The 27308-nt window shown below is 38.5% G+C and overlaps 4 protein-coding genes and 2 pseudogenes across 5 annotated transcripts; 3 read left to right on the plus strand and 3 right to left on the minus strand.

The window, feature by feature from the left end:
- Positions 1 to 196: 196 nt before the first annotated feature.
- On the minus strand, positions 197 to 4766 carry LOC113714288 (eukaryotic translation initiation factor 3 subunit I-like; annotated as a pseudogene).
- A 955-nt stretch (positions 4767 to 5721) lies between these two features.
- On the plus strand, positions 5722 to 6437 carry LOC140016235 (protein TAP1-like). The gene is made up of 2 exons (XM_072069712.1): positions 5722 to 6112; positions 6243 to 6437. Exons 1-2 carry the CDS (start codon positions 5788 to 5790, stop codon positions 6308 to 6310), a joined length of 393 nt encoding a protein of 130 aa, XP_071925813.1. The 5' UTR covers positions 5722 to 5787; the 3' UTR covers positions 6311 to 6437.
- A 549-nt stretch (positions 6438 to 6986) lies between these two features.
- Positions 6987 to 7655, plus strand: LOC140016183 (probable carboxylesterase 18; the record flags this gene model as incomplete). Its single annotated transcript, XM_072069622.1, has 1 exon — positions 6987 to 7655. A coding segment is annotated over one exon (669 nt), but the record flags the coding sequence as incomplete, so codon positions are not given.
- A 322-nt stretch (positions 7656 to 7977) lies between these two features.
- On the minus strand, positions 7978 to 13378 carry LOC113713748 (uncharacterized; annotated as a pseudogene).
- A 1556-nt stretch (positions 13379 to 14934) lies between these two features.
- LOC113715157 (uncharacterized) lies at positions 14935 to 18344 on the minus strand. Of its 2 annotated transcripts, none has more exons than XM_072069275.1 (4): positions 17991 to 18344; positions 17141 to 17352; positions 16518 to 16680; positions 14935 to 15323 (listed from the first exon to the last, which is right to left on the minus strand). In XM_072069275.1, exons 1-4 carry the CDS (start codon positions 18025 to 18027, stop codon positions 15253 to 15255), a joined length of 483 nt encoding a protein of 160 aa, XP_071925376.1. In that variant the 5' UTR covers positions 18028 to 18344; the 3' UTR covers positions 14935 to 15252. The 2 variants fall into 2 exon arrangements, with proteins under 2 accessions (XP_071925376.1, XP_027095180.2); XM_027239379.2 differs by lacking the exon at positions 14935 to 15323 and adding an exon at positions 15895 to 16414 and having other exon boundaries at positions 17991 to 18324.
- Positions 18345 to 22075: 3731 nt separating this feature from the next.
- LOC113714290 (uncharacterized) lies at positions 22076 to 26910 on the plus strand. Its single transcript, XM_072069623.1, has 5 exons — positions 22076 to 22405; positions 22489 to 23520; positions 23674 to 23809; positions 23918 to 24336; positions 26713 to 26910. The coding sequence occupies exons 1-5, from the start codon at positions 22076 to 22078 to the stop codon at positions 26908 to 26910; spliced, it is 2115 nt and encodes a 704-aa protein (XP_071925724.1).
- Positions 26911 to 27308: the final 398 nt, after the last annotated feature.

Below are 27308 nucleotides of genomic sequence, written 5' to 3' on the forward strand. Positions count from 1 at the left end.
CTGAGACTTTATTTACATTATTTGGGAAATTAATCAATTTGTCCTATTTTCCTTAGTTAATTTTTACTATAAATCTATTGGCATTTCACAATGTGATGCCCGCTCCACTTAATACCAATCCTTCTCTGACAAGCAACTCTTTCTTACAAACAGAGGATAGAAATAACATAACCTACAAAAAAAAAGAGTTCTCCGAAACCGCAAAACAGTTCTCTATAGCTTCTCCTTTTTCTTTTTAGGCACAGTTTCCTCAAGTTGTAAAATAAGATTAATCACGAATACAGGGCTTCCATAGACTAGAGCGTTTTAAGTAAGATCCACAAGCAAAATTGTTGGGCCACCATTAGACTACAAGGGCTGTTGGAGAAAGGAGATCCCTTAATTTGACGATTCTAGTCTAGATCTTGATGTTGAAGTAGTCCGGATCAAAGTGATGCAGTCTCACGTACCCATCTTCACCTCCACTTGCGAAACTGCAGAAGAATGAATAAACACCGATCTGCATTATTAGTCTGTAGTAATCCAAAGCTTTTACCAAAGTAATCGAACAAGCAGCCAGGCTGAATACCCAAAAACTGTAGCACTGAAACATTTCATAGCATGAACAGAAAGAAATGCAACAGTGTATATCCAAGTTGTAGAACCAAAAACTGAAAAATTTGACGCTTCACAAGCTCTGGCACATGCCTACTTTTCTTTAGAAATCCAAATACCAGAATTTAGCAAGCACCAATCAATTCCAATTGTAACATAAATGATTGTACAAAGCAAGATATTACCTTTTTCCGTCAGGATTGAATGCCAAGGCGTTGATTGGCCCAAAGTGACCTTTAACCCCTCCAATCTCTTCTTGAAGAACCTGACCAAGCACGCCATGAGGGATACAAATTAAACACAAGATAAAAGATTCAACTATTATGAGGGACCTAAAAGCTGCATATCATCTCTCTCATTCCAAGAAAATTATCTACCTTGTCATAGAATTTTGCCTCGAACTTTCCAGCACGATGGTCAGTGGTAGTAACAGCTGATGCATCCTGACCACCTCCAAGTACCACCTGCAATCAACACAGCAGGAAAGCACAAATATGAGAAATTAAATTAATGACAATCATAAAATCAGTTCGACCAACTAATAGGAAGATAATCATGCCAGAATCTCTATTTTCTACTAGACATTACAGAAATTTTAAGTTTTTCCCATCCAATCCAACAGAGCAGGCACATGTTATGATATGGTTCCTCAATGGAACACATCTAAACAGTTAAGCAGTTTGGAATTTCTGTAAAATTCATTCAATCTCATTTTTGGCCTCTAACCACATTGACCACAGCTAAAGCGTCATTCCCTCAACGAATTGGCTAGAGGTGATTAACCCCAAAGATACCAAGGGATGTATACTGTTCTTCAAATTAAAAAATTTGTCTGCTCATCACAAAATTATATAGAAGTTATAGAAAGGAAAAACAAAACCGAAATGAATTCACTGACACCCAGACTTATTATATTATATCTAAAAAACCCACCAATTAAAGATTTCATCAGCTATGTTTGACAAAAAAAAAAAAAAAAAGATTTCATCAGCTATGAAATATATGACCAAACATCATCAAATTCCAATGCAAGAATCAAGACACTACTTACTATCATTATAATAAAAAATTACCATAAATCAGTCACATTGGCAGCATAAGGAAACTAAAAATAAACACCTGATGGATGAATTGCAATACTGATGATCTAACATCAGAAAGTACACAAGGAATGGCTAATAAATTGTGCTACTGAATTTCCAACCAAAAATTTCAAGAAAAGTTGACAAGAAACCATTTAAAAGATGCACCAACTCAATAAAGAACACATAAGTACAAAAGTAAGCTGATATACATAAAGACCTTCTGCACATTTTGTTAATCAATAAATGCTATTTGATCCATCTTACCTACAAATACTCTATCCACAGAACAACCAAGAAGCAAACTTACTTAGTGCATCAATAAATGTAAAAAACAATTACAGATGAGTGTAAAAAGCAATTACAGATGTTCCACCAGTACATACATGATCAAGAAGCGGAGACATTGCAACTGCATTCACAGGACGTTCAGTTGTATAGGTCTTCAGAAGTGTCAATGATCTCATATCCCACAGCTAACGAAAAAGATTAAAAACAAACAAATAAGACAAAAAGGAAATAATAAACTACAGATGGTAGAGGGAAAAGGAAGAGAAGGGGATCATCCAAAAGAAAGAGAAAAGAAAAAAGAAACCAAAGATGACAAAGAAGTATACTTTAGCTGACTTATCAAGAGAACCACTGATGAAATGCGTCGCATCATTGGATTTTGGATTTTGAAAGTGATGTTATGCCTTTTTTGTGACCAGCCTCCTTGTCAGACTCTTTGAGTAATTTCCCAGTCTGATATTAAAAAAATTTAAGGACCAAAAAAAAAAAGTAAGAGAAGACTAACTTCCATCCATGCCTAAATGATGTACAAGAATCTAATTAAAAAAACAGAGACATGAAGCAGCAAAATAGTGTAAAACAAATATGCTACGGTAAACCCAATGATGCACACAAAAGATCTTTGTGACAGAGTGACTAAAAGCTAGAAAAGTCAAACAAGAAAGTGTAACCTCAGAATCCCAGATACGTTTTACAGAATCTTCACCACCACTTATGATAGTCTTGTTCAAAGGTCCCCAAACAGCCCTGTTAATTCTTCCCTGAGGGCCTTTGAGTACAAGAATAGATTCACCGGACTCTGCGAAATGAATGATGTCAGAACTTTTGGCAAACAACTAGTTAGTCAAGAAATTAGAGCAATTAAGGGATTTTTTTTTTGGGTGGGGGAGGGTGAGGGCATTTTACATGATTACTACAAGGAAAACATAATAAAGAGAAACCATCAAAAAGCTGCAGCTGGCTTTATGAGCACAAAAAACAGCAAGAAAACTCAGGGGAAATTTGTCAGTGCATGTGGGTCCATGGATGTACAAACTGATGCTTCACATCATAATGATGAAGCATAAAACCATTCTATGTTTCTCGGATCCAGGTAGAGGAGTCCTGTGGACATGGATAATATAGAGCAAATGAAGAGTCTGACACAGGTATGGCGGGACAAAGTGAAGAGTCCGAGTAACATAAAACCCATTACAATCCAGTAAATCAACACATCTACAAGCAAAATAAATAATGTGATGGAAGAAGGAAATTGGAGATAACACGGAATCCAGATTAAAGAACGATACAATTCTTTAAAGTCCAAAATTAGTCAATGTGTGAACAATTAAATTGTTTTCCTGCTTTTTTCTTTCTGGTACACATAGCATCATAGAAATGGTGATTAAGTCATCCCTTCAGATTGAAAAACAGAACAGACATGTTCAAACCAGAATATAAGTACAGGACCCAGATAAGATTCCGAATAAAAAAAGTACCAAGTATAAGATCATCATTTGCAAGTAGCAACAAAAGAACACATCAACTCACGGTCAGCAGGATCTCTGGCAATTCGTTTGACTTGAATTGCAGAAGGCAATCCCATAAAGGGGTCAGTTGTTATGACAGCAAGTTTATCACCAACTCCAAAATCAACAGACCTAGTTGGCGAGTCGAAGTTGAAAGTGTACAGCTGAGTCCCTGTTTTAACATTCCAAAGTTTTGCTGTCTGATCCGCACTTCCAGTTAACAGCAAAGACGAATCCCCTAAACCAAAAATACCACATCAGTATAACCATTACCCTAAATTAAAGACCCATATTTACACTAACCCTCGACACAAAACTGTATATCTTAACATGTTAATGTAAGTTTTAATCTCCCCCGAACATTGCAAACCACATCTTTCAAAAAATTCTCTTAATGCGAAGTAGCTACCTGCATTCGCGAGCGAGAAAATATAAAGTGTAGCAGCAGCACCACTGTGTTATATCAGGATACGGAGATGGAACGGCCAGACTGATTTACTTGAAAAAAAAATTTAAATTGTTGAAAATTCATACAACGTGTATTTGTTTCAACATATCAGTTAGCTGCATTAGAAATAACAAGATTGGAAAAATTCCTTTTACGCATATTTCGACCAGGGGAGACAAGGGACTTTAAAATTCTCTACCTATATGTTTCATGGGAAAACAAAAACAACACCAGCATCAGCACACCGATATTCAGCTGAGAATTGAATTATAAGTAAAAGTGAAACAAAAAAAAGGTTAAATGATTTCAATAACACTATAAACCTAAACAAAATTCATAATTAAACTAGAAAGAACACGAATTGATAACACAATGCGGCGGTGGGAGCTGGTCGGGAGGGGTGGGGGGCTTACTGGAGACATCGCAACACCAGACGGCGCCGTTGTGGCCACGATAAGTGCCGAGGCGTTCGCCATTGTCGGCGAACCAGACGGTTGGAGTATGATCCTTGGCGCACGAGAATAGAAGATCGCCGTCTCTGTTGTACTTCAAAAATGTCAGCGGCCTCTCATGGCCTTTCATCAGTATCGGCCTCATCTTTCCCCGATTGAGTTTTTTTTTTTTTTTTTTTATCTTTACAAAATCTAATCGCCAGAAAAGGTATACGGCAAAACTTACTAAATTATGATTGTGATTTGGTGAACGACAAAACTGTGGTTTAATCGGATATCCCTAATGGCGAATGATAGAATAACAAAGGAAAAAAGAAGAAGAACAACAACAACAAAAACCCTAGTTGGTTCTGGAAACAGAAAGAGACTTGGACCTACTATGAACCGACTTGACCCGATTCGTTTGTAGTACTACTACTGGTATTACTGTTTTAGCCTTTAGGAAGGTGGAACGGGCCGTAGCCCAATTATAAAAGTAGGCCCCTATCCTTCTTTTGTTTACTGCTGGCCTGGGCCTGTAATTCTATTGTACATCTGTTATTCTTGAATGCTCGATACATTAATAAGGTGTGTTTTGTATGAACAGTTATTTAGGAAAAAAAAAGAGAAAGAGAGAGCCAAATCATTTTTGTTTTGTTTTTCAAGATAGACTAAAAAGTACAGACGAAACCCAAAGATAATTTGTAAAAAATACAGCATTATTAGTTGGTAGTAGTTACCTAATTAAGATTATTTAGTCATAATCTTTGATTCATTGACGACTAAACGATGCATGATGTGAAGCAGATAGAAGCAGCGAGTTGAGCTCGATGTTCAATATTTTGCACTCGAAAGTTCGACAAGCCTAATCGAGCTTTTTATAATATATATATTTTAATTTGTATTCTTGTGAAATGTCAATAATATCCTTTATTTAAAATTATATGTAAAATATTAATTTTTATTACGTGATCTTGATTAGGCTCGATTGAACTCGAATAGGCTCAATTGAACTTGATTTGAATTGATTAGATTTAATTACACTCGAACTCGAGTTCGAGCTCGAGTAACGTAAATTGATATCGAGTTTGAGCTCAAGCTCGAATTCTAAAAACTCGACGAGCTCGATCTCGAGCTTAGTTATTTTACCTGCGCTGCTCGAGCTCGACTCGACTCGAACGCACCCCCAGATGCAAGTGCAAGACAGGTCAAATCATTCGATAGAGATGAGTAAGTAATGAATGCAAAATTTGTGAAAGACTTGGAACCCGTCTAGCGTGAAAGATGTTAAGTTGAACAGCAAAAATTCACCTACACACAAATTTGCTCTAGCTGTATATGTGTATATATATATGTGCCATGCCAATTCCAACATTGGTCAGAAATCATACACTACTCCAGGATTACGTACCAAGACCGAGAAAAAGAAAATCATGGAGGGAACCGGAAAACATGCAGTAACTGTGATGGTGATGATGATGGCTTTGTTATTATGGGGCTGCTTGATGATGATGACCGGAGCCGAAGCACATATAGAAAAGGGAGGCTGCTTAGAAGGTTGCTTGGAGGGTTGCAAACACAGTGGGATCAGTCCTTTGAGGTGCTTCAAGTATTGCGAAAAGCACTGTGGTTCTCTTTCTGCATCCTTTGCTGCCGGCGGCCACAAGCAGCAGCAGCCAGCACCAGCACCCCCACCCGCTGGCCACCATTATTGCAACCTTGGATGCATGTTCGAGAAATGCTCCAAATTCCACGATGGTACGTAGGGATCTTTGATTAATTAATTCCCCGTTCAAACTCTGATCACCTCCGCAAGTTGTAACATATACATATATGTGTAATTAATGGATGCTGCAATGCAATATTGCTTTTCAATCTTAATTTGCAGACGAAGCCAAGGAAGAAGCCTGTGCATTTGACTGCAAAAACCATGTCTGCAAGCCCGCAAATTCTTGATTACGGAGTGCGTCAAAGTACCCTACAGACGCATCAATCATTATTGATGGAAGAGCTGGAACTCAATCAGTTCATAAGATATATATTCCCTTTATGTGATGAATAAGAGCCAATTCAGTTGTTGTGACATCAGTTTCTTTATTTCGATCGGCACTTCTCTCTCTAAGATATTGCTACAGAAGTGCTTTCTGAGTACTCCATAAATTAATATGTTTCAGCTTCTGCCTGATCATAATCTTTGTTTTTCTTTTCTTTCTTTCTTTCTTTTGGTTGTGTTTTTCCGGGTAAAACCACCTGAAAGGATGGAACAACAAATTTAAAAATGTGAGCCATTGCTTGAACTCGTGTCGCTGTATAAACAAGGAATCTGTACACAATCAAAGTATCACGCAAAAGCAGAGGAAAGGAAACAAACGACGGCCGTACGGACATGCAATGTCAAAATTATAACGAGACGTGCAATGTCATTTTTCAAGTTGGAATTACTACTAGAGTTCCAACTTCCAATAAGTAAACAACAAGAGTTGGATTCTTTTCAATTATTTGCAGCCGCACTGTCCATCCAGATGCAACAAAAACAATTAGAGTTCTTTGCTTCCTTTATTATTTCCATTCCAATGATTCAACCTTTAGTAATTTAGGTTGGCATCTGATGTCCGGCAGGAATTAATAACAAAACCTAGCAGCTCAGATTCCCGCAACCATTGTATCTGTTAACTATCGCCTTGCCCCAGAACACCGATTCCCTTGTGCCTATGATGATGGTTTTGACACCCTCAAGTATATAGAAGCACAAAATTATGCTGTTTTGCCCTCCAAAACTGACCTGAGCAAATGCTTCATAGCCGGAGACAGTGCTGGAGGAAACATAGCCCACCATGTAACACACAGGGCCTGCAAAGACTCTCACCTGTTTAAGAAAATAAAGATTGTTGGGCTGCTAGCCATGCAACCACTTTTTGGTGGAGAAGAGCGCACTGCATCAGAACTGAGGCTCACAAGAGTGCCTTTCCTCAATATCGAGAGCACAGACAGGATGTGGAGGAATTTCTTGCCCGAAGGTGCTGATAGAAACCATAAAGCAGCCAATGTTTTCAGAGATGGACCAAATTTTAAAGAAGCAGACACAGTGCCGGAGGATTTTCCAAGCTCGCTGGTATTTGTTGCAGGGTTTGATCCACTGCAGGATTGGCAGAAAAGGTATTGTGAGGGGTTGAGGAGGTGTGGAAAGGAAGTTTGGTTGGTTGAATATCCTAATGGTATTCATGGTTTCTATAACTTTCCAGAGCTGCCTGAGTCTGCACTATTTGTCAAGGAAGTGAGACAGTTCATTCAGGAGAAATGAAAACTTTCAACCAAGCAAGAAATAAGCTAAGTAGCAAACTTTGCATTGATGGGTAAGATACACAAATTTTCAGTACCCAGAAATAACAACAATATATCATGCTCAGAGAACTACAAGCAGAACATTTTATTTATCTGTTATGCTGTTATCAACACTTTTCGTTCTTTATGAAGTACAAACACATTTGTGTACTTGATTAAAACAGTTTCAGTAATTTTGGTTAGCCAGTGCCAATAGAGGAGTCCAATGATAATGAAGATTCATATATCTCTTGATCATTATAATTTGCTTCAAATCATCCTAATCAATGAAGCAAAAGAAATTTCAAAAATATAATGTTTTAAATTTTATATACATGTAAAACTCAGATTTTTAAGAAATATGAAATTGTTAATGTAGTAGGCCAGACTAGAATAGCTTCTCACTGCCAACATTCAAACATCCACATTCTTGAAGGATGCCTAACTACAAAACTATATTGACGATGACATTATTCTCATTGCTCACAATTAGAAACATACATAAATCTAGCTTGTTTTTCTTTTGATCTCTTTTGTACGTTATGTCTCCATCTCTTCACATGGATGTCTAGTTAAATTTGATAGTTTGCATCATCTTGCACACCACTATGGATCATATCTGACGAACTTCAGTTAGCAATCCAAAGCCTCCTGGCACAGTATAGCATCATGTGATCTGCTCTCTAACTGAATGCAGAATGGAAATTGGCAAGTTGGCAATGATGTTCCCAGTGGAAGTTGAGAAGCATTCAGGAAAAGATAAGAAAAACTAATTGCAACTCAATTACTGGCACTAATTTGCATGATCTGGGGAGAGATGATCAAAGCCAAGAGCCAAAAGAGATATACATATTGAACTGCAATACCAGTTGATCATAAACACCATACTCAGGTCATCAAATTTCTGCCGAGTCTCAGGTAGTCATTGAAAAACTCAAACAACAAAATTTGACCTATTGCCAACATTAATTCACCGAACTGCAATAAGAAAGTGTGCACACAAATTTTTGTTGTTGACATAGTAGAATCATCGAGTTTCTTGTACTAAAATGAAAACTATGGCAAAACTATAACGTTGCGAAGATCAAATACTACGTATACACAGTTAATAGTAGAGTGTTAAGAAGGTCAAAGAACAACCTTCTCACGCTAGTCTTCCCTCCCATTTCATCAGAATGATATGTTACTTCCTTATGTAAACATCTATCAATAAATTTGCATTAAAAAAAATTCTAGACACGCAGAAGAAGTCGATAGTATTAGTAATACTACAGAAGGTAATCAACTTCAAAGTGGAGCAGCTTTTAACTAAGATAACTATCATACATAGAACTACCACAAGTCATTCTTAATAAATGCATTCATTTACATCAGGTAGTTGAATTACTATCCAGACATACACATTTAGAAGTTGACATTTGTGTCAAGACTGAACAAAAGAGTTCATATTTCATAATTACGCTGAATTGTTAAGTCAATAGGAAGTGACCCAAAGGCGTAACTACTAATCAAAGAGTTTTTGGTACCTGAAAGATTACAATATTCTTGTATTAAGCGGCTCTCTAAACAGGAACTTCTCCTGCATAATTTCCCAAAAGGAAAGTTTCAAACAATAATGCTATTATAATACAAAATGAATTACCAAGCCCTGAGAAACAGGGCTTCACATGTCTTACATTTAATCTGACATTCACCATGTTCTGCACACTCTTATCTTTTGATTCACGTGTCTTATATTTGTCTGTTCGTGCATATGGGGTCGAGATCTAGCGGCAGGTTGATTTTGATAGCCTCCTTAGTCACTCGTCAATTTAGAGTTTGTGACTAGCTCCATCAGAATAATAATTCGTGTTGAATATGTGTCCTGTTTCAAGAAAATGTAATACAAATAAGAAATCAAATGTAGGCTCCTTTCCTAATTTGTCTTCAGATGTAAATGGAATATAAATTATGTGATGTAAACAGGTAACCTATTGTTGTATTCGTGGCTTATTGGGAGCTTGTTCTATTTTAGCATCATTTTCATAGATAGGTTTATGATAGTATGAGTTTTCGAAACTAAAAGCAGTTAAACCATATATGGAGATGGAAAAAGTGCAAGTAAACGTGGAATTTACAGCCCTTACAGAAGTTAAATTTCCTGTGTACCAAACTTCTGAATTAGCTCATGACAGGATCATCCTCAGATGGTACCATACAACTCTACTCACATGTAGGATCTACATTCCTGAGACATGAAATGGGTCACCACGTAGTTAAATTTTAAATTTTGAAAGTAATCTAAGCATCTCTGAACTGCTTCATCTCATTTAATATGTACATCTATTTGTGCTCTAGATGAAGAACTTAAAAATACTATAAGAGTCACAAAGATGAGAAACATATTCAGATCTAAATTCACCAGAAGCTTTGCTCCATTATTAAATCCATCTGGCAGTTCTATCTACACAATTAAAATCAGCAAGAAATTTTAACAGACAATGAACGCAAAAGGGAAACAATTTTTTTTTTAAATAAAGGGAAACAAATATAAATTATGAAAATACTTCACTACATGAAAAGAGGATTTCAGGAGAAGAAAACGAGGAAGTGGCAAGGAGGTGGGGGCTGTCAACTATTTTCTGAAGCCTACTGCTTTTTCTGCAGTTGAAGTTTAAGCAGTAGCATTCAAGAGTTTCATGCAATATAACATCCCCAGTATTGGATATTAGCGCCAAATATCTTCCAAATAGTAAGTGCAAGATTATTAGAACAATACCTAAGCAAGTACCAATATCATCTTCATGCATGCAAAGCCAAGATAATTCTCAATGAGTACCAAAAAGAACCTGAATAAGTGAATTTGCAGAAGGGCATTTTGAAGTACCGCTAAAACTTTATTTGATGCATGTGATGAAATAAATCATCCAACATCAAGAAGAGCACACTCAATACTATTTAAACAGGAAAGCTCCATAATCTGTGTTGTTAAAATCTGTAATGCCCTATATATCTCTGCTGTTTTTGGCCATGAATAATTATCAGATTGAAAAACCAATATCTGGCGTTGATCCTCAATCCAGCTGCATCCCGGCTCCTTTTCAATGCCATTCTGATTCAAGAAATTTCTAACTCTATCGACCTCATCCCACCTCCCTGACTGAGCATAAATATTTGAGAGAAGCACTAGACTTGATGTTTTATGAGGTTCAATTTCAAAAAGCTTCCTAGCAGCAAAATCAGCAAGCATCACATTTTTATGCAAGCGACAAGCCCCAAGAAGAGCACCCCATATTCCTGCAGTGGCTTGGACCTTCATTTTCCTGATTAACTCAAAGGCTTCCTCTAACCTTCCTGCTCTGCCAAGCACATCGACCATGCAAGTATAATGTTCAGCCAAAGGTTCAATGCCATACTTCTGCATCATGCAATTGAACAAGGTTAGACCTGCAGAAACTAAGCCTGCATGATTACATGCAGAAAGAACCCCAACAAAAGTAACTTGATCAGGAATGACAGCATATCCTTCCATTTCTTGGAAAAGTTTGCATGCCTCTATCCCATATCCATTTAGAGCATAGCCTGCTATCAAAGAATTCCAGGATACCACGTCAAGGTTATCAACATCACTGAATACATCTCTGGCACTCAAGATACTTCCACACTTGGCATACATCGTAATTAGAGCATTACTGACAACAATATCTTTCATATAACCATTTTTCACCACAATGTGATGAAGTTGCCGCCCAAATTGCTCAGCTGCAAGACTAGCACAGACCCTTAGGCCAGAAGCAAAAGTAGATTGATCAGGCTTCTTTCCATCACGAATCATGAGCAAAATATTCTTCAGTGCATCCATGTATAACCCATTTTGTGCATAACCTGAAATTACGGAATTCCAAGAAACTATATTCTTTTCCCCAATTTGCTCAAACATCTCAAGTGCTCTCTCCATTTTTCCTACTTGAGCATAGCCCGCAATCATGGTGTTCCAAGTATCTATTTTCTTTGGGGCCATATTTTGAAATAGATCGAAAGCTTCATCCATTCTTCCATGTTGAGCATATCCCACAATCATCGTGTTCCAACAGACAGTGTCACGTTTCCTCATGCGATCAAAAATTTGACGGGCGTCATCGATCCTATTGTTCTGAATAAAGCCAAGCATCATGGCTGTTTGTGACCTTACATTTTCATAAGGCATTCTATCGAACAATTTCTTTGCTTCTTCAAGCTAACCAATTCGGACATGACCACTGATGATGGTAGTCCATGATATAGCATCCTTCTCTGGCATCTCATTAAATAACTCTACTGCCTTGTCAACCTTGCAATTCTGAATGCATGCAGCCAACATCGCATTCCAAGCAACAACATTTCTCTCCGTCATGTTGTTAAAGAACCCCTCTGCCTCTGAAAGGTGGCCATGCCTTGCTAAGCCACTCAACATTGTGGCCCAAGAAACGACACTTGGATTGGGAATCCTTTCAAAAAACTCCCTAGCAGCATTCAGATCACCAGCTTGCGTGTACCCTTCTAATACCAAATTCCACGAAATCCAATCCTTTTCTTCCATCTCTTCGAAAAACTTAGCAGCCAAACACATTTGCCCGCTACGGGTATATCCCGAAAGCATTGTATTCCACGAAACCAAGTTCCTCACTGGCATTTCATTGAACAATTTCCTACCATCGCTGAGCATCCCATTATTGACATACCCCGTAATCAGTGCATTCCAACACGCTGCACAACTCTTATCGGGCATCGAATCAAATATTCGCCTTGCTTTTCCTACGAAACCGCTACGTGCATAACAAGTAATCATGAGACTGTAAGTAAAAGAGTCCCTTCGACGCATTTTATCAAATAAGTCAGCTGCTTCTTTAAAATAGTCATTATACAAGTAACCGCTCATCATTGTGTTCCAAGAAATCAAGTTCTTAAATGGCATTCGATTGAATAGAGCACAAGCCTCACTGATTCTTCCATTCTTAGCATAGGCGGAGATCATCGAGTTGTAAGTGACAGCGTTGGGATGTGCTATTGCGTTGAATACTCTGACGGCCTCTTCAATGTCACCTCTTTTGGCTAGCTGGGTTATCTTTAAATTCAGCTGAAAGACATCCTGTTGACCTCTTCTATTCAGATGACCTGCTACAGAATGCAGCCTTGCTTTTATCATATCAGCTCAATCAAGCGTAAAAAAGATCATCAGGCTTAGAGATATTCTGTTGTTTCTTGAGAGACACTGCTATTGCATCATTTGTGCTTTTGTGCGGAATTGCTCAGTTGAAGCCTGGGTTCGCATGTCCTTAAAAATTCCGCGTCAAACTCTAACCCATACATCTAAATTTTTTAACCAATCACATTGGGTAACTTGACAGATTTTTACTTTCATTACCAAACTCTCTCACTCCCGAGTTTGGATTATTTATTGGCTATCTTCTACCTGCTAATTTGAATGATTGAGAAAAAGGTAATTAACTATTATCAAACTAAAATTAGTACATACATAATGTTTAATCCACACATTAAATTGAATTTTAAACTTTGGTAGGGTCATATAACCTACATGAGAGTAATCTACATGAAAATGTCTATCATACACCTGTGATATACATCCAAAGGTGTTAGTGTAAAAAAAAAAATGATTACACACATTCAAAATTATTAGTGTAAAAAGATCACTAAATATCAGTGCATAAAAAGATTGCTACCATATGTGCATGTATTTACATCGAGTTTCAGGATTTTAGAGTTCTCTTACCAAACTCTATTGGATTATCCATCGAATACACCTCATCAATATCAAATCCTGACGGATTACCTATCGGTCGTCTAATCGAATTAATCATCGGACGAATATCAAACTTTACCCTACCTGAATATTAGGCATCACCCTTTATTTTTTTTACTATTTTATTTTATTTTTGAATTGAGCATTAGTAATAACCACCCGTTTAGTTCTCACTTAGAAATAAAGATAGTAAACATGTGCTTAATTGTATTATGTTAGCATATGAAAACATTTTTCCTGTGAGCGCCCCCCTCCAAAAAAAAAAAAAAAAAAAAGAAGCTATTTCTTTAAAATAGAATTGAGGTTAGAATAATTAGAGATTCTGATCTTTCTTTATCATTTCCATTTCTTAAATCTCATACCTTCCCACTAGAACAATTTTTTTTTAAAAAAAAAATAGCAAGTGTTTGTTTAGTTTGTGCAAGCGATATGTGATCGGTCCTGTCATGGCATAAAAATTGATTTTGCATGGTCCGAATCATGATATATAAATCTTGATACACGCGCATGGTTGACTCATGTATGGTTAACCATTGCACAATGAATATGTAAAAATGATTAATTATAAACAGATACATGACTTCTCACCAGAGCATGCCTGCAGGCTCCCACGAAAGAATTTGGTGATTTGGTGGCCGAGAGGTCAACTGTGAAACCGCATTCAATGAAGATTTGTGGTTTAGGTATACAGGGGACTGTGCCATTGAAGATGAAAGTGTCGAAGCTGCTGATAAAAAGGTTACGGAAGTCACTGATGATGATCAAGTCCACAGACAGGAATATGTTTTACGTTAAGTTTCCTTCTCCCACGTCCAACAGGATATCAAAGTCTCCAGTTCTTCAGTTGACAATTATTACTCGCGTTCATTAACTAGAAAGTGCGAAAATTTTCTCTTCGTAGTCATGAGTTCTCAGTTTTTACGCCATACTCACACGTCAATATTTTCCCAATTTCATATTATCCCATCTTAAATTGTAACATCCAGAGTCTCAAATTGTATTGACACTCTCTTTTCTGTGGGATTCTGGGTGAAAGTCGTCAACGATGACTAATTGACCAAATCAAGCGAGCCTGACAACTTGGCGGGCACACGGACACCATAAACAAAAAGAACACGCGTCCTATTCTTTTTAACCATTGTTGCCTGCATCAGAATTCAGACCCTGGAATATCAAAACACTGACCCCGGGAATTTAAGAAAACCTGGTGGAACCAACTAGCTACGATTGCATTAGACCACTAATCCACTGCTGAGCAACGTTAGCAAACACATGATTTTTAAGAGCACGAGCAAATTATTTCTGTAATTTTCTCTGCAACGAGAACCATGGACATCATCTTACTGCCATTTCTCCCCTTTTTTTCCTGTCTGTTTGACACAAAAGTTGCTCCTCCATTCGTCTGACTCCACAACATGAAAAGAAGGTCGCAGGAAGGGGCACGGGGTAGGGGCTAGGGCAAGAGCAAAAGCGCAAGGAATGGGAAAACATATTGCAACTCTATGCTTTAAATTATCAGTTGTTATTCGCTATGCCCAGTACAAGAGTAAACCTCGACTATTTTCATGACAAATACAAGCCTCTTGCAAGGAGTAGACAATCAAATCCTGCTCTACCGAAGCCAAACCAAGATTTGACTGCGAGCCTATAAAAAAAAGTACAATAAAAAAGTTCCAAAAACCGTACAAGCTCCAAAACAACCAAAAGCAACAGATTGGTAATCGTACAAGCTCCAAAACAACCAAAAGCAATGAAGCTTCTTATGCTATGAGCTTCCAGAGTGAAACTAATCAAGAAATTAAAGAACACCCCACACGCTAAGAATATTCACGATTGGCTCTTTACAAATGATGATGATACAGCTCGCAGCTACACAATCAAACATCGAGATAGATATCAAAGATTCCCAAGACCAAATCAGAATGAAAACGTAAAGCAGTTACCAAGAAGCAGAATCCTAATAAACCAACTGATCTCGACATGTTGCACACATGAACAAATGCATACTGAACAATCTAACTGTACACGATAGGAATAATGCTTGTCTGCTCAACTCTGCTCTTTTCCCATACTTGAAAGTAATAAATTAATTTCAGGAGTGATTCAGCCAAAAAATAGTACCTCGGATTTCCAGTTAATGCAACTGATCACAAGTTCTTGGGAGAATGGAATTATCAGGTACGCCATATGGTACCTGACACTCATCCCCAGCTTTACAATTGAAAAGGAATTTCTGCGTGCTTGTTCCATAAAAGTTGCTCCATCAAGGAGAATCACTAAGTGAGAGGAAAAATCTTTTCCAAATCTAAAGGGCATATCTCCAGAGTAATACAATCAGACTTTAAAAAAAAAAAAAAAAAAAAAAAACCATGCCACATATGTTAAGCTATCATACAGGATAACAGCAAATTATGGTTCAGAAATAAAAAAGAATAAAACAGAAGAGAATAAGTCATCCATTGAATGATTACAACTGATTATCACTACTAGGATCTCTAATTTCAGATTACAAACATAGAAATGACCTCGTTGCTACAACAACATAAAGTTCCAAGAAATTCAGGTTTCATAAGTGCAAAAGCTAAAACACAAACACCATAGATGCAGATACACACAAATGCTAAAACCATAAACATGAGCTATACATATACAACCTTCTACTTTGCTACCCGAATTATCACATCTGCAACGTTGCTTCATACCTGAAAAGTTATAGTTGGTATCCACCTAACTTATAAATCAATACGAGGCATAATAACTGGTAGAATCACGTGTATCATATCGGCCCAACCTAGAGCGATTAATATTATCCAATGCTGCCCCAAACACTCTTCGACTGTAATCATAATTGTTGCTGTCATAATGTGATCTATATCCATTAGAATGCTCATAATCATTGTTGTCATAATTGGATCTATACCCATTTGGCTGGTTTACAGACACGGCAGGAGTGACACGCACTGAATAAGAAAGCAAATTTTGTTAAACACAAAAACAGAAGAAGTTGTAAATATTAAATGCAAGGGTTTCTAAACGCAATGATGTCTTGAAAGTATGCATCACCTTGTGAATAGTTTACTTGGTGATCTTGAAACCTGCATGATGTCGATAACCTCATGGAATTTGGAGAAACGCCCATTTCGTTATACGCTACAGGGTGAGGCCTCGGTTTGTGAGAGGAACTTACCATAGGCAAGTTCATTGAGGGCCTGTCTTGCCCAGAAATCTGTTTTCAATGTCCAAATATTACTATACTTTCTATGCAAGCTGGAAAAATCATGCCTCCTCAACACAATTTACAAATGTCAGCCTACACCAGTTGTGTAAGGGTCCATAAGCTAATTCAGTTGTTGCCTCTTCAAGAGAAGATGTAAGCGGAAGCTCCACAAACCCCTCCTCAGGAGGAGCAACAAATTTAACCGTCTCATGGAGTCCCACAGAGAAACCAGTCGCAGGCTGACTTGGAGGCCAATGTTGAAGAGTTAAAACAAAACAAAACAAAAACGAGAGAGAGAGAGAGAGAGAGAGAGCACGAATAGCAGTACAAATGTAGCAAAAAGTTACCACATGATACAGCAAATTGAGTCAAACATAAGACCCAAACTTGGGGGAAAAAAAAAAAAGATGGAGTAATATAGTGTATAAAGTAAAACTTACAAGATGAATCACAAAGAACAAGGACATACCGCAAATTTCAATGTTCTTTTGTAAAGGGTTACAAGGCCAGAAAAAAGCTTGACAGCATAGTCTGCTACCTCTTCTGTTTCATATTGTGCAAATGCAAAACCTTTCGGCTTCTCAGTTTCTTTATCCCGAGGAATGTACAAGTCCACCACCCGACCAGCTTGAATCAGAATGTCATACAGTACCCTATCACTTACCCTCTCATCTAGATTGCCTGCAACAGGCATAACCAAAAGGCATTAGATACATCCAACTTTGATTAACCTACCATGACAAACGCGGTCTGTCAAGATAACCTAAATCACTGTGCATTTCCATTGTCCGATTACTTACGAGTTCTATTTAACCAGAACCCAAATACAATGATGTCTATTCTTTTAATTCTTAACAACAAACACTGGCTGATTTTCGGCGACAATAAATTTTACACCTCATAACGCAATAGATAAATTTTTAAGCACCATACAACATCCTCATTATAATTTATGGCTATATTGAAAGGCTGAAACCCTAGAAAATTCTAACACGAGACATAATAGCCAAAAAGGAAAAAAAGAAAATCAACAACCATACTTTTGCCCCAAAATCAGCTTAATCAGAATGTCAAATGAGAAGCCCACGACACGACAAATCTCAAGTCGGGGAAAGGAAAGGCAAAAAAGCCCTAATCCTATGGATAAGCAGGAAGGAGTAGAAAACCAAAAAACCTTTCATGTTAACCTAGGGCAAAAAGAAACAGAATTACTTAATCCACCATTACTCAACACGCTAAAATAGAATTCTGTCAAGACTTAAGGGAAAAAGAAGAAAAACAGAAAAGGCATCCGCAGAACCAGAAGAAAAGAAGCTTACCGACGTAAACCGTGCAATTGGGATTCTCAGCCGCCATGAGCGATTAATTGATTTCTGGACGATGTTAGAGTAAGTTGCCAGAACCCTAATTCTTTTGAGGACGGTAGGTACCAGGTTTATTTTCGAGATCCTTTCGGATTACTATTATATTTATGGGGTTTATCGCGACGCCGACTTTTGGTTCTTTACCTGAGGGCTAAGGCAGTGCTAAAAGCGATTTTTTTTTTTTTCCTCTAAGATTCGAAACCGACCCTCAAAGCCTGTCTCGTTTCCAGACAAAACACTGCTAACACTCTTTTTCTTTTACCCTCCAACAAAAAAGAAAAAGAAAAAGAAAAAAACACCTCTTTTTCTTTATTGCTTCTCTTATTTCCTTTTTCCCCCCGAGGGCAGATGATATGAGAAATTTTATGATGTGGGATATTATTATATGTTTAAATGAAACTCACTCATTAGTTTTGGATCAATTCCTAAACATGTTTAGTCGTTGATCATGATCGATACCTATTCGAGTTCATTTTCTTATAGTATTAATACTGCTAATACAAGTTTAGGCATTTCACCCATCCATATTTGTATTTACTGTTCATCATCTTTGGTTGATGCTCTTCTCCCTGCCATTAATCCATATTTGTATTTACTGTTCATCATCTTTGGTTGATGCTCTTCTCCCTGCCATTAAAAGTTCATTAGTGATCGAGATGGCAGGTCTCTCTCCTCTTGCCGATCTTTTTATGTTTACACCTACGATACGAGTCAATACACGTACTTGTTAGTGTGCAAGCACTCATTAGCTTGGTAATTTAAGTTAGTTGATATGTATCATTTGTATCAGATGATAATAAGTGTTTTAAAAAAAAAAAAAAACAAGCAAGTTAGTTCTCAAAGCATAAACATCAATCTTCCAAAAGAAAAGTTCTTTTGGCTTTTATGGCATTCCACTAAAAATTCATATTATAATACTCATTACATCAAAAGCCTTAATTAAAGGGGGTTATGTGTATATTTTGAAAATCATAAAGGGATTATATAATAAAGTATTAAGTCATAAGGGGATTATATGATAAAATATAAAAATTATATGGGGTTAGTAGGTGATGTATTTATAAAGGTAATTTCGACATTTTAAAAAGTTTTGTTACGAATGATTATTTTCGTTATTTTGATACTTTAGTTCAAATTATGAGGGGTTATGTATAGTTTTTGAAACTCTAAGGGATTTATGTCAAAAAACTAAGGCACTGTTTGGATTGCCATTTTCTACCAGAAAATTGCGTCGTTTTCCGTGATCACATTTTTCTATTATCTTTTTTCCTCACATACATCAAATCGCTACAGTAATTTTTTCATGAAAAATGACGAAAAATGCAATCCAAACGGGGTCTAAGCCACTAGGAGTAAAGTGGAATTTGCCTTTTAATTTAAACAAGACTAAGCAACTCATTACGTCAATTAATTTCACAAATCAGAAACTCGTTCGCTAGCGAAGATGAACCAAAACTTACGCAACAACACAGATGATTGAAAAATCTATGTTTTCAGAACTAGACCGGGTATCAACTCGGTTGATGTGACCAAATCCTTGACACTTAAAACACTTGGTGTCTCGGCCACGCGGTTTGGGAGTTCCATTACTAGCCTTAAAGTCTGGCTTGGTCGTTGCCTTGGAAGGGAGGCCATTCGGCCTTGGAGGGTGAGGAGGAGCTGCAGCTTTCTTCTCCCTTTTTGGTTGAGAAATACGCCAATTTCCTGCTTGATAAGTAGTGCTTTGTCGCGCACTACCCCTCCTCTTGAGGCGCCGTTCAACTGTGACCGCTTTTTCGAGCATTTCATTCATGTCGAGGTAGTGTTGGAGTTCTACTACTTCAGCAATCTCGGATCTCAATCCATGTAGAAAACGAGCCATAGTGGCCTCTCCATCTTCACGCAAATCCGCCTTCATTATGGCCATTTTTATCTCTTTGTAATAATCCTCAATTGACATGGACCCTTGGTTGAGAGCTTGTAGTCGACAGTGTAGATCTCGGCTATAGTAGCTCGGAACGAACCTTTTTCTTATTAGACTCCTCATTTCCTCCCAAGTTTTCACAGGTCTCTCACGATTTCTCCTTCGGCTTAGTCTAAGTTGGTCCCACCAAATGGAGGCGTAGTCAGTGAATTCCACAGCTACTAGTTTCACCTTTTGCTCCTCCGTATGGGTGTGGCATTCTTATACTAATTCAATTTTTCGTTCCCATTCCAAGTACGCCTCGGGTCCGACTTGCCTTGGAATGAGGGAATCTTGAGTTTGACACCTTTAATGATGTCATCTCCTCGACGTTGGAACCTTTGATCATTTTGGTACCTTCCCTCAAACGCTTCCTCTTCATCATTTGAATATGTCGATTCTTTGCCCTTACTTGAGATAGGTGGAGGTCTCGAGTTCTCCAACTGATCAATCCGGTCATGCAATGGTTCAATATCATTCTTAAGCAATCGTTTGAACTCCCTCATCATGGTTTCCAACTGTAGTGATAGAGCCGTTATTTGGCACGTTTTGCATTGTCATCTTGTCCTAATTTTGGCTATTCATGGTGCTAAGAAAGGGGATTTCACTCATATTTGACATTTGTGTGAATTGTAGGTGGTTAGCATTAAAATGATATCGCGGGGAAAAATTTCCAGAAGACTTTTCACTTCAGAGCGTGGCCACGCCTTAGAAGGAGGACGAAACCGAAAGCCGGACCGTGGTCCACGTGAACCCGAAGCATTGGATTAAAACTCTAAAGGAAATAGCTTTTGTGAGATGAAATTGCTCCAGACGTCTCTGCCTTTGACTTGGTGTGCGGCGGCTATATAAAGAAAAGAAAAGCAAGATTGGGACAACAACTTTTTAGCCTTAGCTTTAATTTTTCTTTTCCTACTTTTTGTCAGCGGCTTTGTCCTGGCTTTTCCGTTGCTTTTGTTTCGCCTGCGGCTAGCGGCCAGACATTAAAGATTTCTGCGGTGGGCTCTGTACAACGGAGACCCTTCTTCACTTTTTGCTTTTGACTTTTCTAAATTCCGTGAGATTCCTCTTGTGCTTTTCCAATTTTTCGGAAATCAATTTAATGTACTCAACTAAATCACGCGGGATTGACACGATGAGAAGCGGCTAATTTCCTCCTCTACCCAAAGGGTGACGCAAGGACGCGGTCCATAATATCTGTGAGATCTAATCGAATCTTCATTATTTCTTCCAATTTATTGCTATTCGTGTGTTTCCTGAATTAATTGTTCATGAGTATTTTATTAATTGAATATCAACGGCCGGATATTTGATTTAATTTAATAGCCTACTGCCACGTTAATTAAATAGAATCCGTAATTGTTCATTTAATTGACACCCCGTGGCAACCACCATAATTGGCTTTATGATGGGGAATTAAATTCCTACGGTCGTACCTAGGGTTGTTATCTGGTTAGAGAAGCAGTCAATGGTCGTACCTTGACTGTCGAAAAGGTAAGGAAGAACTGGTTGTCAGAGCTTATTGATAGCTATAACCAATCTAGTGATGAATGGGTGAAATATCTTTGCATCGATGAACATTTAATTGGACCGTACCTGAGCAGTTGATCCTTTGGGTGGAATTTTGTTAATTGCTATTTTTAGTGAATTGTGCCTTGTGAGTTAGTTTTGAATTTTGTTTGTTCTATTTTATTTTGTTTTTATTTGCCTCCCATTGAAAATCCCCCAATTTTGTTCTACTGTTTTGGAAAGAAATAATTTCCTACCCGCTCCCTGTGGAATCGACCCTACTTGCCATTGTACGCAAAATTAGTATTTTTATAGAAAAATCCGGTATATCGGATCAAGCAAACTCTTCGGGAACAGGGTGAATCAAGTAACCCATTGCACACCTAGGGTCCCTGCTCCAATACTTGGATTGGTTCTATAATTATTTAATTGAGGTAGTAATTAGGACTTTTTAGTAATTATTATTGCACAGGTTAGGCACCTGTCAATTTTTGGCGCCGTTGCCGGGGAGTAGGCGTTTGGATTATTTGTTTCTTTTCAAATTCAGTTTTTATTTTTATTTTATTCTTCTTGGTATTTTTGCTAGTTTATGCCCCATTCTTCTCGCACAGGTGGATTGGTATACGATCCTGAGGTTGAGAAGGCAGCGCGTAAGCGGAGGCAAGAGACCAAGAGGCAAAAAGAAGGGCACTTAATTGCTACAAACGAGTCAGCGGAAGACGAAGTAAGCATGGCCAACACCCAAACATTGAGGGAGCTGGCTGCCCCGGAGCTGACTCACCAGCCCTTGTGCATCACATTCCCCACTATGGCTGAGAATACTGCTTTCGAACTGAAGTCGGGGTTGATTCAGCTCCTACCTGCTTTCCATGGTCTTTCGGGCGAAGAACCCCACAAGCACGTCAAGGAGTTCGAGGTGGTTTGCTCTAGTATGAACTCAAGGATGCAGCTAAAGATTGGCTGTACTACCTACCAGCAGGTAGTATTACCACATGGGTGCAGCTGAAAAAGAAATTCTTGGAAAAATTCTTCCCTGCATCCCGAGTTGCGAGTTTGAGGAAGGAGATCTGCGACATTAAGCAATATCCCGGTGAGTCCTTGTATGAATACTGGAAAAGGTTTAACAAGTTGTGCACTAGATGCCCGCAGCATCAAATTAGTGAGCAACTGTTAATCCAATACTTCTATGAAGGGCTCCAACCAACAGATAGGAGTATCATTGATACTGCGAGTGGGGGAGCACTTGCAAACAAGACACCGAGGGAAGCGTGGGAGCTCATCGAAGCCATGGCAGAGAACTCCCAGCAATTTGGCTTACGTGAGAGCAACCCTCCCCGTAGAGTCAACGAGGTGGAGACGTCATCCCTTCAGCAGCAGATATCGGAGCTAACATCCGTTGTTCGACAATTAGTGGTGGGAAATGTGCCCCAAGTAAAGGCCTGTGGAATCTGCACAAACATGGGTCACCATACTGACTCATGCCCTATATTGCAAGAGGATGGGGTTGAGCAAGTGAACATGGCTGGAGGCGTGCCCGCGCCTCGTAGGCAATACGATCCGTATTCCAACACGTACAATCCAGGTTGGAGAGATCACCCCAATCTCAGCTATGGTAGTAGGCCACAAAATGCATTCTCCAATCGGCCTCCAGGATTTCAGCAACCGTGGCAACATAAGTCTCAACCCTCGTCCTCAAGCTCAGGGAGTTCTTTGGAAGAAATTGTCAAGAGTTTGGCCAACACTACCACTCAACTTGTCACGACCACCACTCAGTTCCAACATGACATCAAAGCAGGCATGAAAGACATGGAGACTCGCATGAGTCAAATGGCAACTGCCATTAATCGCCTAGAGTCCCACGTCTATGGAAAATTGCCATCGCAACCTGAGGTAAACCCCAGAAATGTAAGTGCCATGACATTAAGGAGTGGCAAGGAGGTGGAGGGATCTAAGTTGACGATTTCAAAAAGCAAAAGTGAGGAGCAGATAGAAAAGGGAATTGAAGAGGAATGGCGCATTCGCGAAGAGCCTAAGGTAACATCTATTCCTTCGATCCCTATTAAATGTAATATAGCTCCTTTTCCTTGCAGGTTGGAAAAGACAAAGAGGGCAGAAAAGGAAAAAGAAATCCTGGATGTGTTCCGCAAAGTTCAAGTAAACATCCCCCTATTGGACGCGATCAAGCAGGTACCCAAGTACGCAAAATTCTTGAAAGACTTGTGCGTTAATAAAAGAAAACTAAGGGGTGATGAAAGAGTGATGGTAGGAGAGAATGTATCAGCTGTACTTCAAAGGAAACTCCCACCCAAATGCGGAGATCCAGGTATGTTTGCTATCCCCTGTAAGATTGGTCATTCTAGTATCAAAAATGCCATGATAGATTTAGGAGCTTCTATCACGCCTAAGTCAATCTATGATTCCCTAAATTTAGGACCTTTAAAAGAAACGGGGATAATAATTCAATTGGCTGATCGTACATGTGCTTATCCGGATGGGATAGTTGAGGATGTTTTAGTGCAAGTAGATGGATTAATTTTTCCTGCTGATTTTTATGTGCTTTACATGGATGATAGAAGTGCCCCAAATCCATCACCTATTATATTAGGAAGACCATTTTTGAGTACTGCCCAAACTAAAATTGATGTTAGTAAGGGTACTCTCACGATGAAATTTGATGGAGAAATAGTTCACTTTAACATTTTTGATACAATGAAACATCCTGTTAACTCTCATTCTGTGTTTGCTATGTATACCACTAATCTCTCTGTGCAAGAATTTTCTAAGTTTGCTTATAGGGGTAAATCCAAGGTTGCTGCGAACAAGTCCTATAGGATGAAAGCAATTCATGAGGTAAAAATGGAGAGAAAATTTAGGAAAAAAGTTGCACTCAATAGCCATGTGGATCCTGGAGGAGGGCCACCAATTACAAGGAAAATTCAATTACATCCAGACTAAAGAGTGGTGCTATGTCTAGCCAAAGACATTAAAGAAAGGCGCTGCTTGGGAGGCAACCCAAGGCTTCTTTTGTTTTAGTTTTCTTATATTTTTTAAGTTTTTGTTAAGTGTTAGTGTCATTTAGTGGGTTGTTATTTTGTGATAGGAAGTTGGCAGCTAGGCATGCCCACGCTAGGTCATCACACCTAAGGAATGGAGTTTTAGAATTGACGGTCAGACGACTATAACTTCTAAGGCGTGCCCACGCCTTCCAACCTTTCCGAAAAAGAAACTTCAGTCTTCTCCTTCCTGTTGGTGTTGCGTCCGCCGCCACCACACCACCTTGTGCACGCAGCCGTCTCACCTCCTCCGCCTTAGTGTCTCACTTTCTCTCCCCGGTGGTCGGGGAAGTTTCTTTTTTTTTTCCCCTAATACTTCATTTGTCTTTTTTTACATTGAGGACAATGTAGGTTTTAGGTGTGGGGGGATTAGTGGCTTCCATTATTTCTTTTTTCTTTGTTACTCAAAAAAAAAAAAAAACAAAAGCAAAACAAAAACAAAAACAAAAACAAAATCCATTATTTCTTTTTTCTTTGTTACTCAAAAAAAAAATAAAAAACAAAAAAAAATGAAAAAAGAATGAAAAACATTGTACTTAGTCGTCTTTTTGGTTATTTTTGCTTGTTAATGCTTGAGCATGTTGCTGTGATAAATGACACAATCAAGATGCGTGGGTATGTGGGTAAATATACTAGCTATGCATTTTGTTTCCCTTGGCAGTGTCGTTGAATGTTGGATATACTGGATTAGACCCATTTTTGAAACTTTTGGGTGCTTTTGAGTCTTATATGAGCACATTATTCTTGTTTGCTCTATTTTTGTTTGATTGAGTGGGTATCACACATGGTATTGGCATTCTAGAACTTGCTAGTTTATACATGTCAAGGCCACATTTTTGTTGAATTGGATACATTTGAAATGATAAGGGCATTTAGGATTTAACCCTCTTTAGTTATCTAAAAAATCAAGCCCTCATCTTATCTCCCACTAGTGAACCAATTTGAGCTTTTGTCCTTCGTTTCTGGTTGTTATCCGTGTTTGTTAACCCAAGACATCTTTAAACTTTCTTGTTTACCCCTGTGTTGTCAAGGGATGCCTGAATTTCATCATTTGTGCAAAGCAAACAAAATTGGGGTTGCAAGTGCTGTTAGATTAGGAGCTATATGATGCTATCCTTGTATAAAGGAGGGGAAATTGGAAAAATGCCACTGACCAGAGGACTTTGGCTTACAGGGCGTGCCCACGCCTTACAGGACTTTCTCCTTAAAAAAAAAAAATCCTGAAGAGACCTCGTGACCAGAGGACTATGGGGTACAAGGCGTGCCCACGCCTTGCGAGCAGTATTCAATCAAAAAAAAAAAAAAGAGAGAGAAAGAGAAAAAATTGGGGACACTTGTACAAAGGGTACAACAAATGGAAACTGCCTTGTTAGTGAAACTCCTCTGATAAAGCACTGTGGTTATTGGGGAGTTTCGGACATTCTCTTGACACTTTACCCCCTATCTATACCTTCTCAACCCGCCTTTCACCTGAGTCCCATTACAACCCTATTAAAGTCCCTTTGATTTATGTGTTTGGTTCACTTTTAAGTGATGGAGATGTGATAAATGTGCAAGCCTATGGTAATGGCATTTCGTGATGTTGAATTGAGCGTTTCTAGTATTCATTCTTTGAATTACAACATGTCCGGTGTGTTCTACCTTTGGTGATATTGTCAGGGACCCTAGATCCTTGTGTTAGTATAGACTACTACATAACCTCTGCTCTCTTGGTTGTATTTCTGAGCTCCGAAATGCTTGAGGGCAAGCATTGTCTAGGTGTGGGGGGATTTGATAGAGCTGTTATTTGGCACGTTTTGCATTGTCATCTTGTCCTAATTTTGGCTATTCATGGTGCTAAGAAAGGGGATTTCACTCATATTTGACATTTGTGTGAATTGTAGGTGGTTAGCATTAAAATGATATCGCGGGGAAAAATTTTCAGAAGACTTTTCACTTCAGAGCGTGGCTACGCCTTAGAAGGAGGACGAAACCGAAAGCCGGACCGTGGTCCACGTGAACCCGAAGCATTGGATTAAAACTCTAAAGAAAATAGCTTTTGTGAGATGAAATTGCTCCAGACGTCTCTGCCTTTGACTTGGTGTGCGGCGGCTATATAAAGAAAAGAAAAGCAAGATTGGGACAACAACTTTTTAGCCTTAGCTTTAATTTTTCTTTTCCTACTTTTTGTCAGCGGCTTTGTCCTGGCTTTTCCGTTGCTTTTGTTTCGCCTGCAGCTAGCGGCCAGACATTAAAGATTTCTGCGGATTGCATCTGGGCTCTGTACAACGGAGACCCTTCTTCACTTTTTGCTTTTGATTTTTCTAAATTCCGTGAGATTCCTCTTGTGCTTTTCCAATTCTTCGGAAATCAATTTAATGTACTCAACTAAATCACGCGGGATTGACACGATGAGAAGCGGCTAATTTCCTCCTCTACCCAAAGGGTGACGCAAGGACGCGGTCCATAATATCTGTGAGATCTAATCGAATCTTTATTATTTCTTCCAATTTATTGCTATTCGTGTGTTTCCTGAATTAATTGTTCATGGGTATTTTATTAATTGAATATCAACGGCCGGGTATTTGATTTAATTTAATAGCCTACTGCCACGTTAATTAAATAGAATCCGTAATTGTTCATTTAATTGACACCCCGTGGCAACCACCATAATTGGCTTTATGATGGGGAAACGCAAGATCTAATTTAAATAAACCCTCTTAGCGTATTTATTGATTAGGGTTGGGTTCTTCTAGCTTTAAGGCAATTGGGTAATTAAATTCCTACGGT

This window comes from Coffea arabica, chromosome 10c, assembly GCF_036785885.1.
Source record: "Coffea arabica cultivar ET-39 chromosome 10c, Coffea Arabica ET-39 HiFi, whole genome shotgun sequence".
Lineage (NCBI taxonomy): Eukaryota > Viridiplantae > Streptophyta > Magnoliopsida > Gentianales > Rubiaceae > Coffea > Coffea arabica.

Coding starts and splice junctions, on each gene's coding strand:
- LOC140016235 (XM_072069712.1), top strand. CDS start 5,788: ATGGAGGGAACCGGAAAACATGCAGTAACTGTGATGGTGATGATGATG. Junction 6,113..6,242: donor ATGCTCCAAATTCCACGATG/GTACGTAGGGAT, acceptor CTTAATTTGCAG/ACGAAGCCAAGGAAGAAGCC.
- LOC113715157 (XM_027239379.2), bottom strand. CDS start 18,027: ATGGCGGCTGAGAATCCCAATTGCACGGTTTACGTCG. Junction 17,353..17,990: donor CAATTGCACGGTTTACGTCG/GTAAGCTTCTTT, acceptor TGCCTGTTGCAG/GCAATCTAGATGAGAGGGTA. Junction 16,681..17,140: donor AAAGAACATTGAAATTTGCG/GTATGTCCTTGT, acceptor CATTGAAAACAG/ATTTCTGGGCAAGACAGGCC.
- LOC113714290 (XM_072069623.1), top strand. CDS start 22,076: ATGCCCCATTCTTCTCGCACAGGTGGATTGGTATACGATCCTGAGGTT. Junction 23,810..23,917: donor ACCCAAATGCGGAGATCCAG/GTATGTTTGCTA, acceptor CCCTAAATTTAG/GACCTTTAAAAGAAACGGGG. Junction 24,337..26,712: donor GGATGAAAGCAATTCATGAG/GTAAAAATGGAG, acceptor ACTTTTTGTCAG/CGGCTTTGTCCTGGCTTTTC.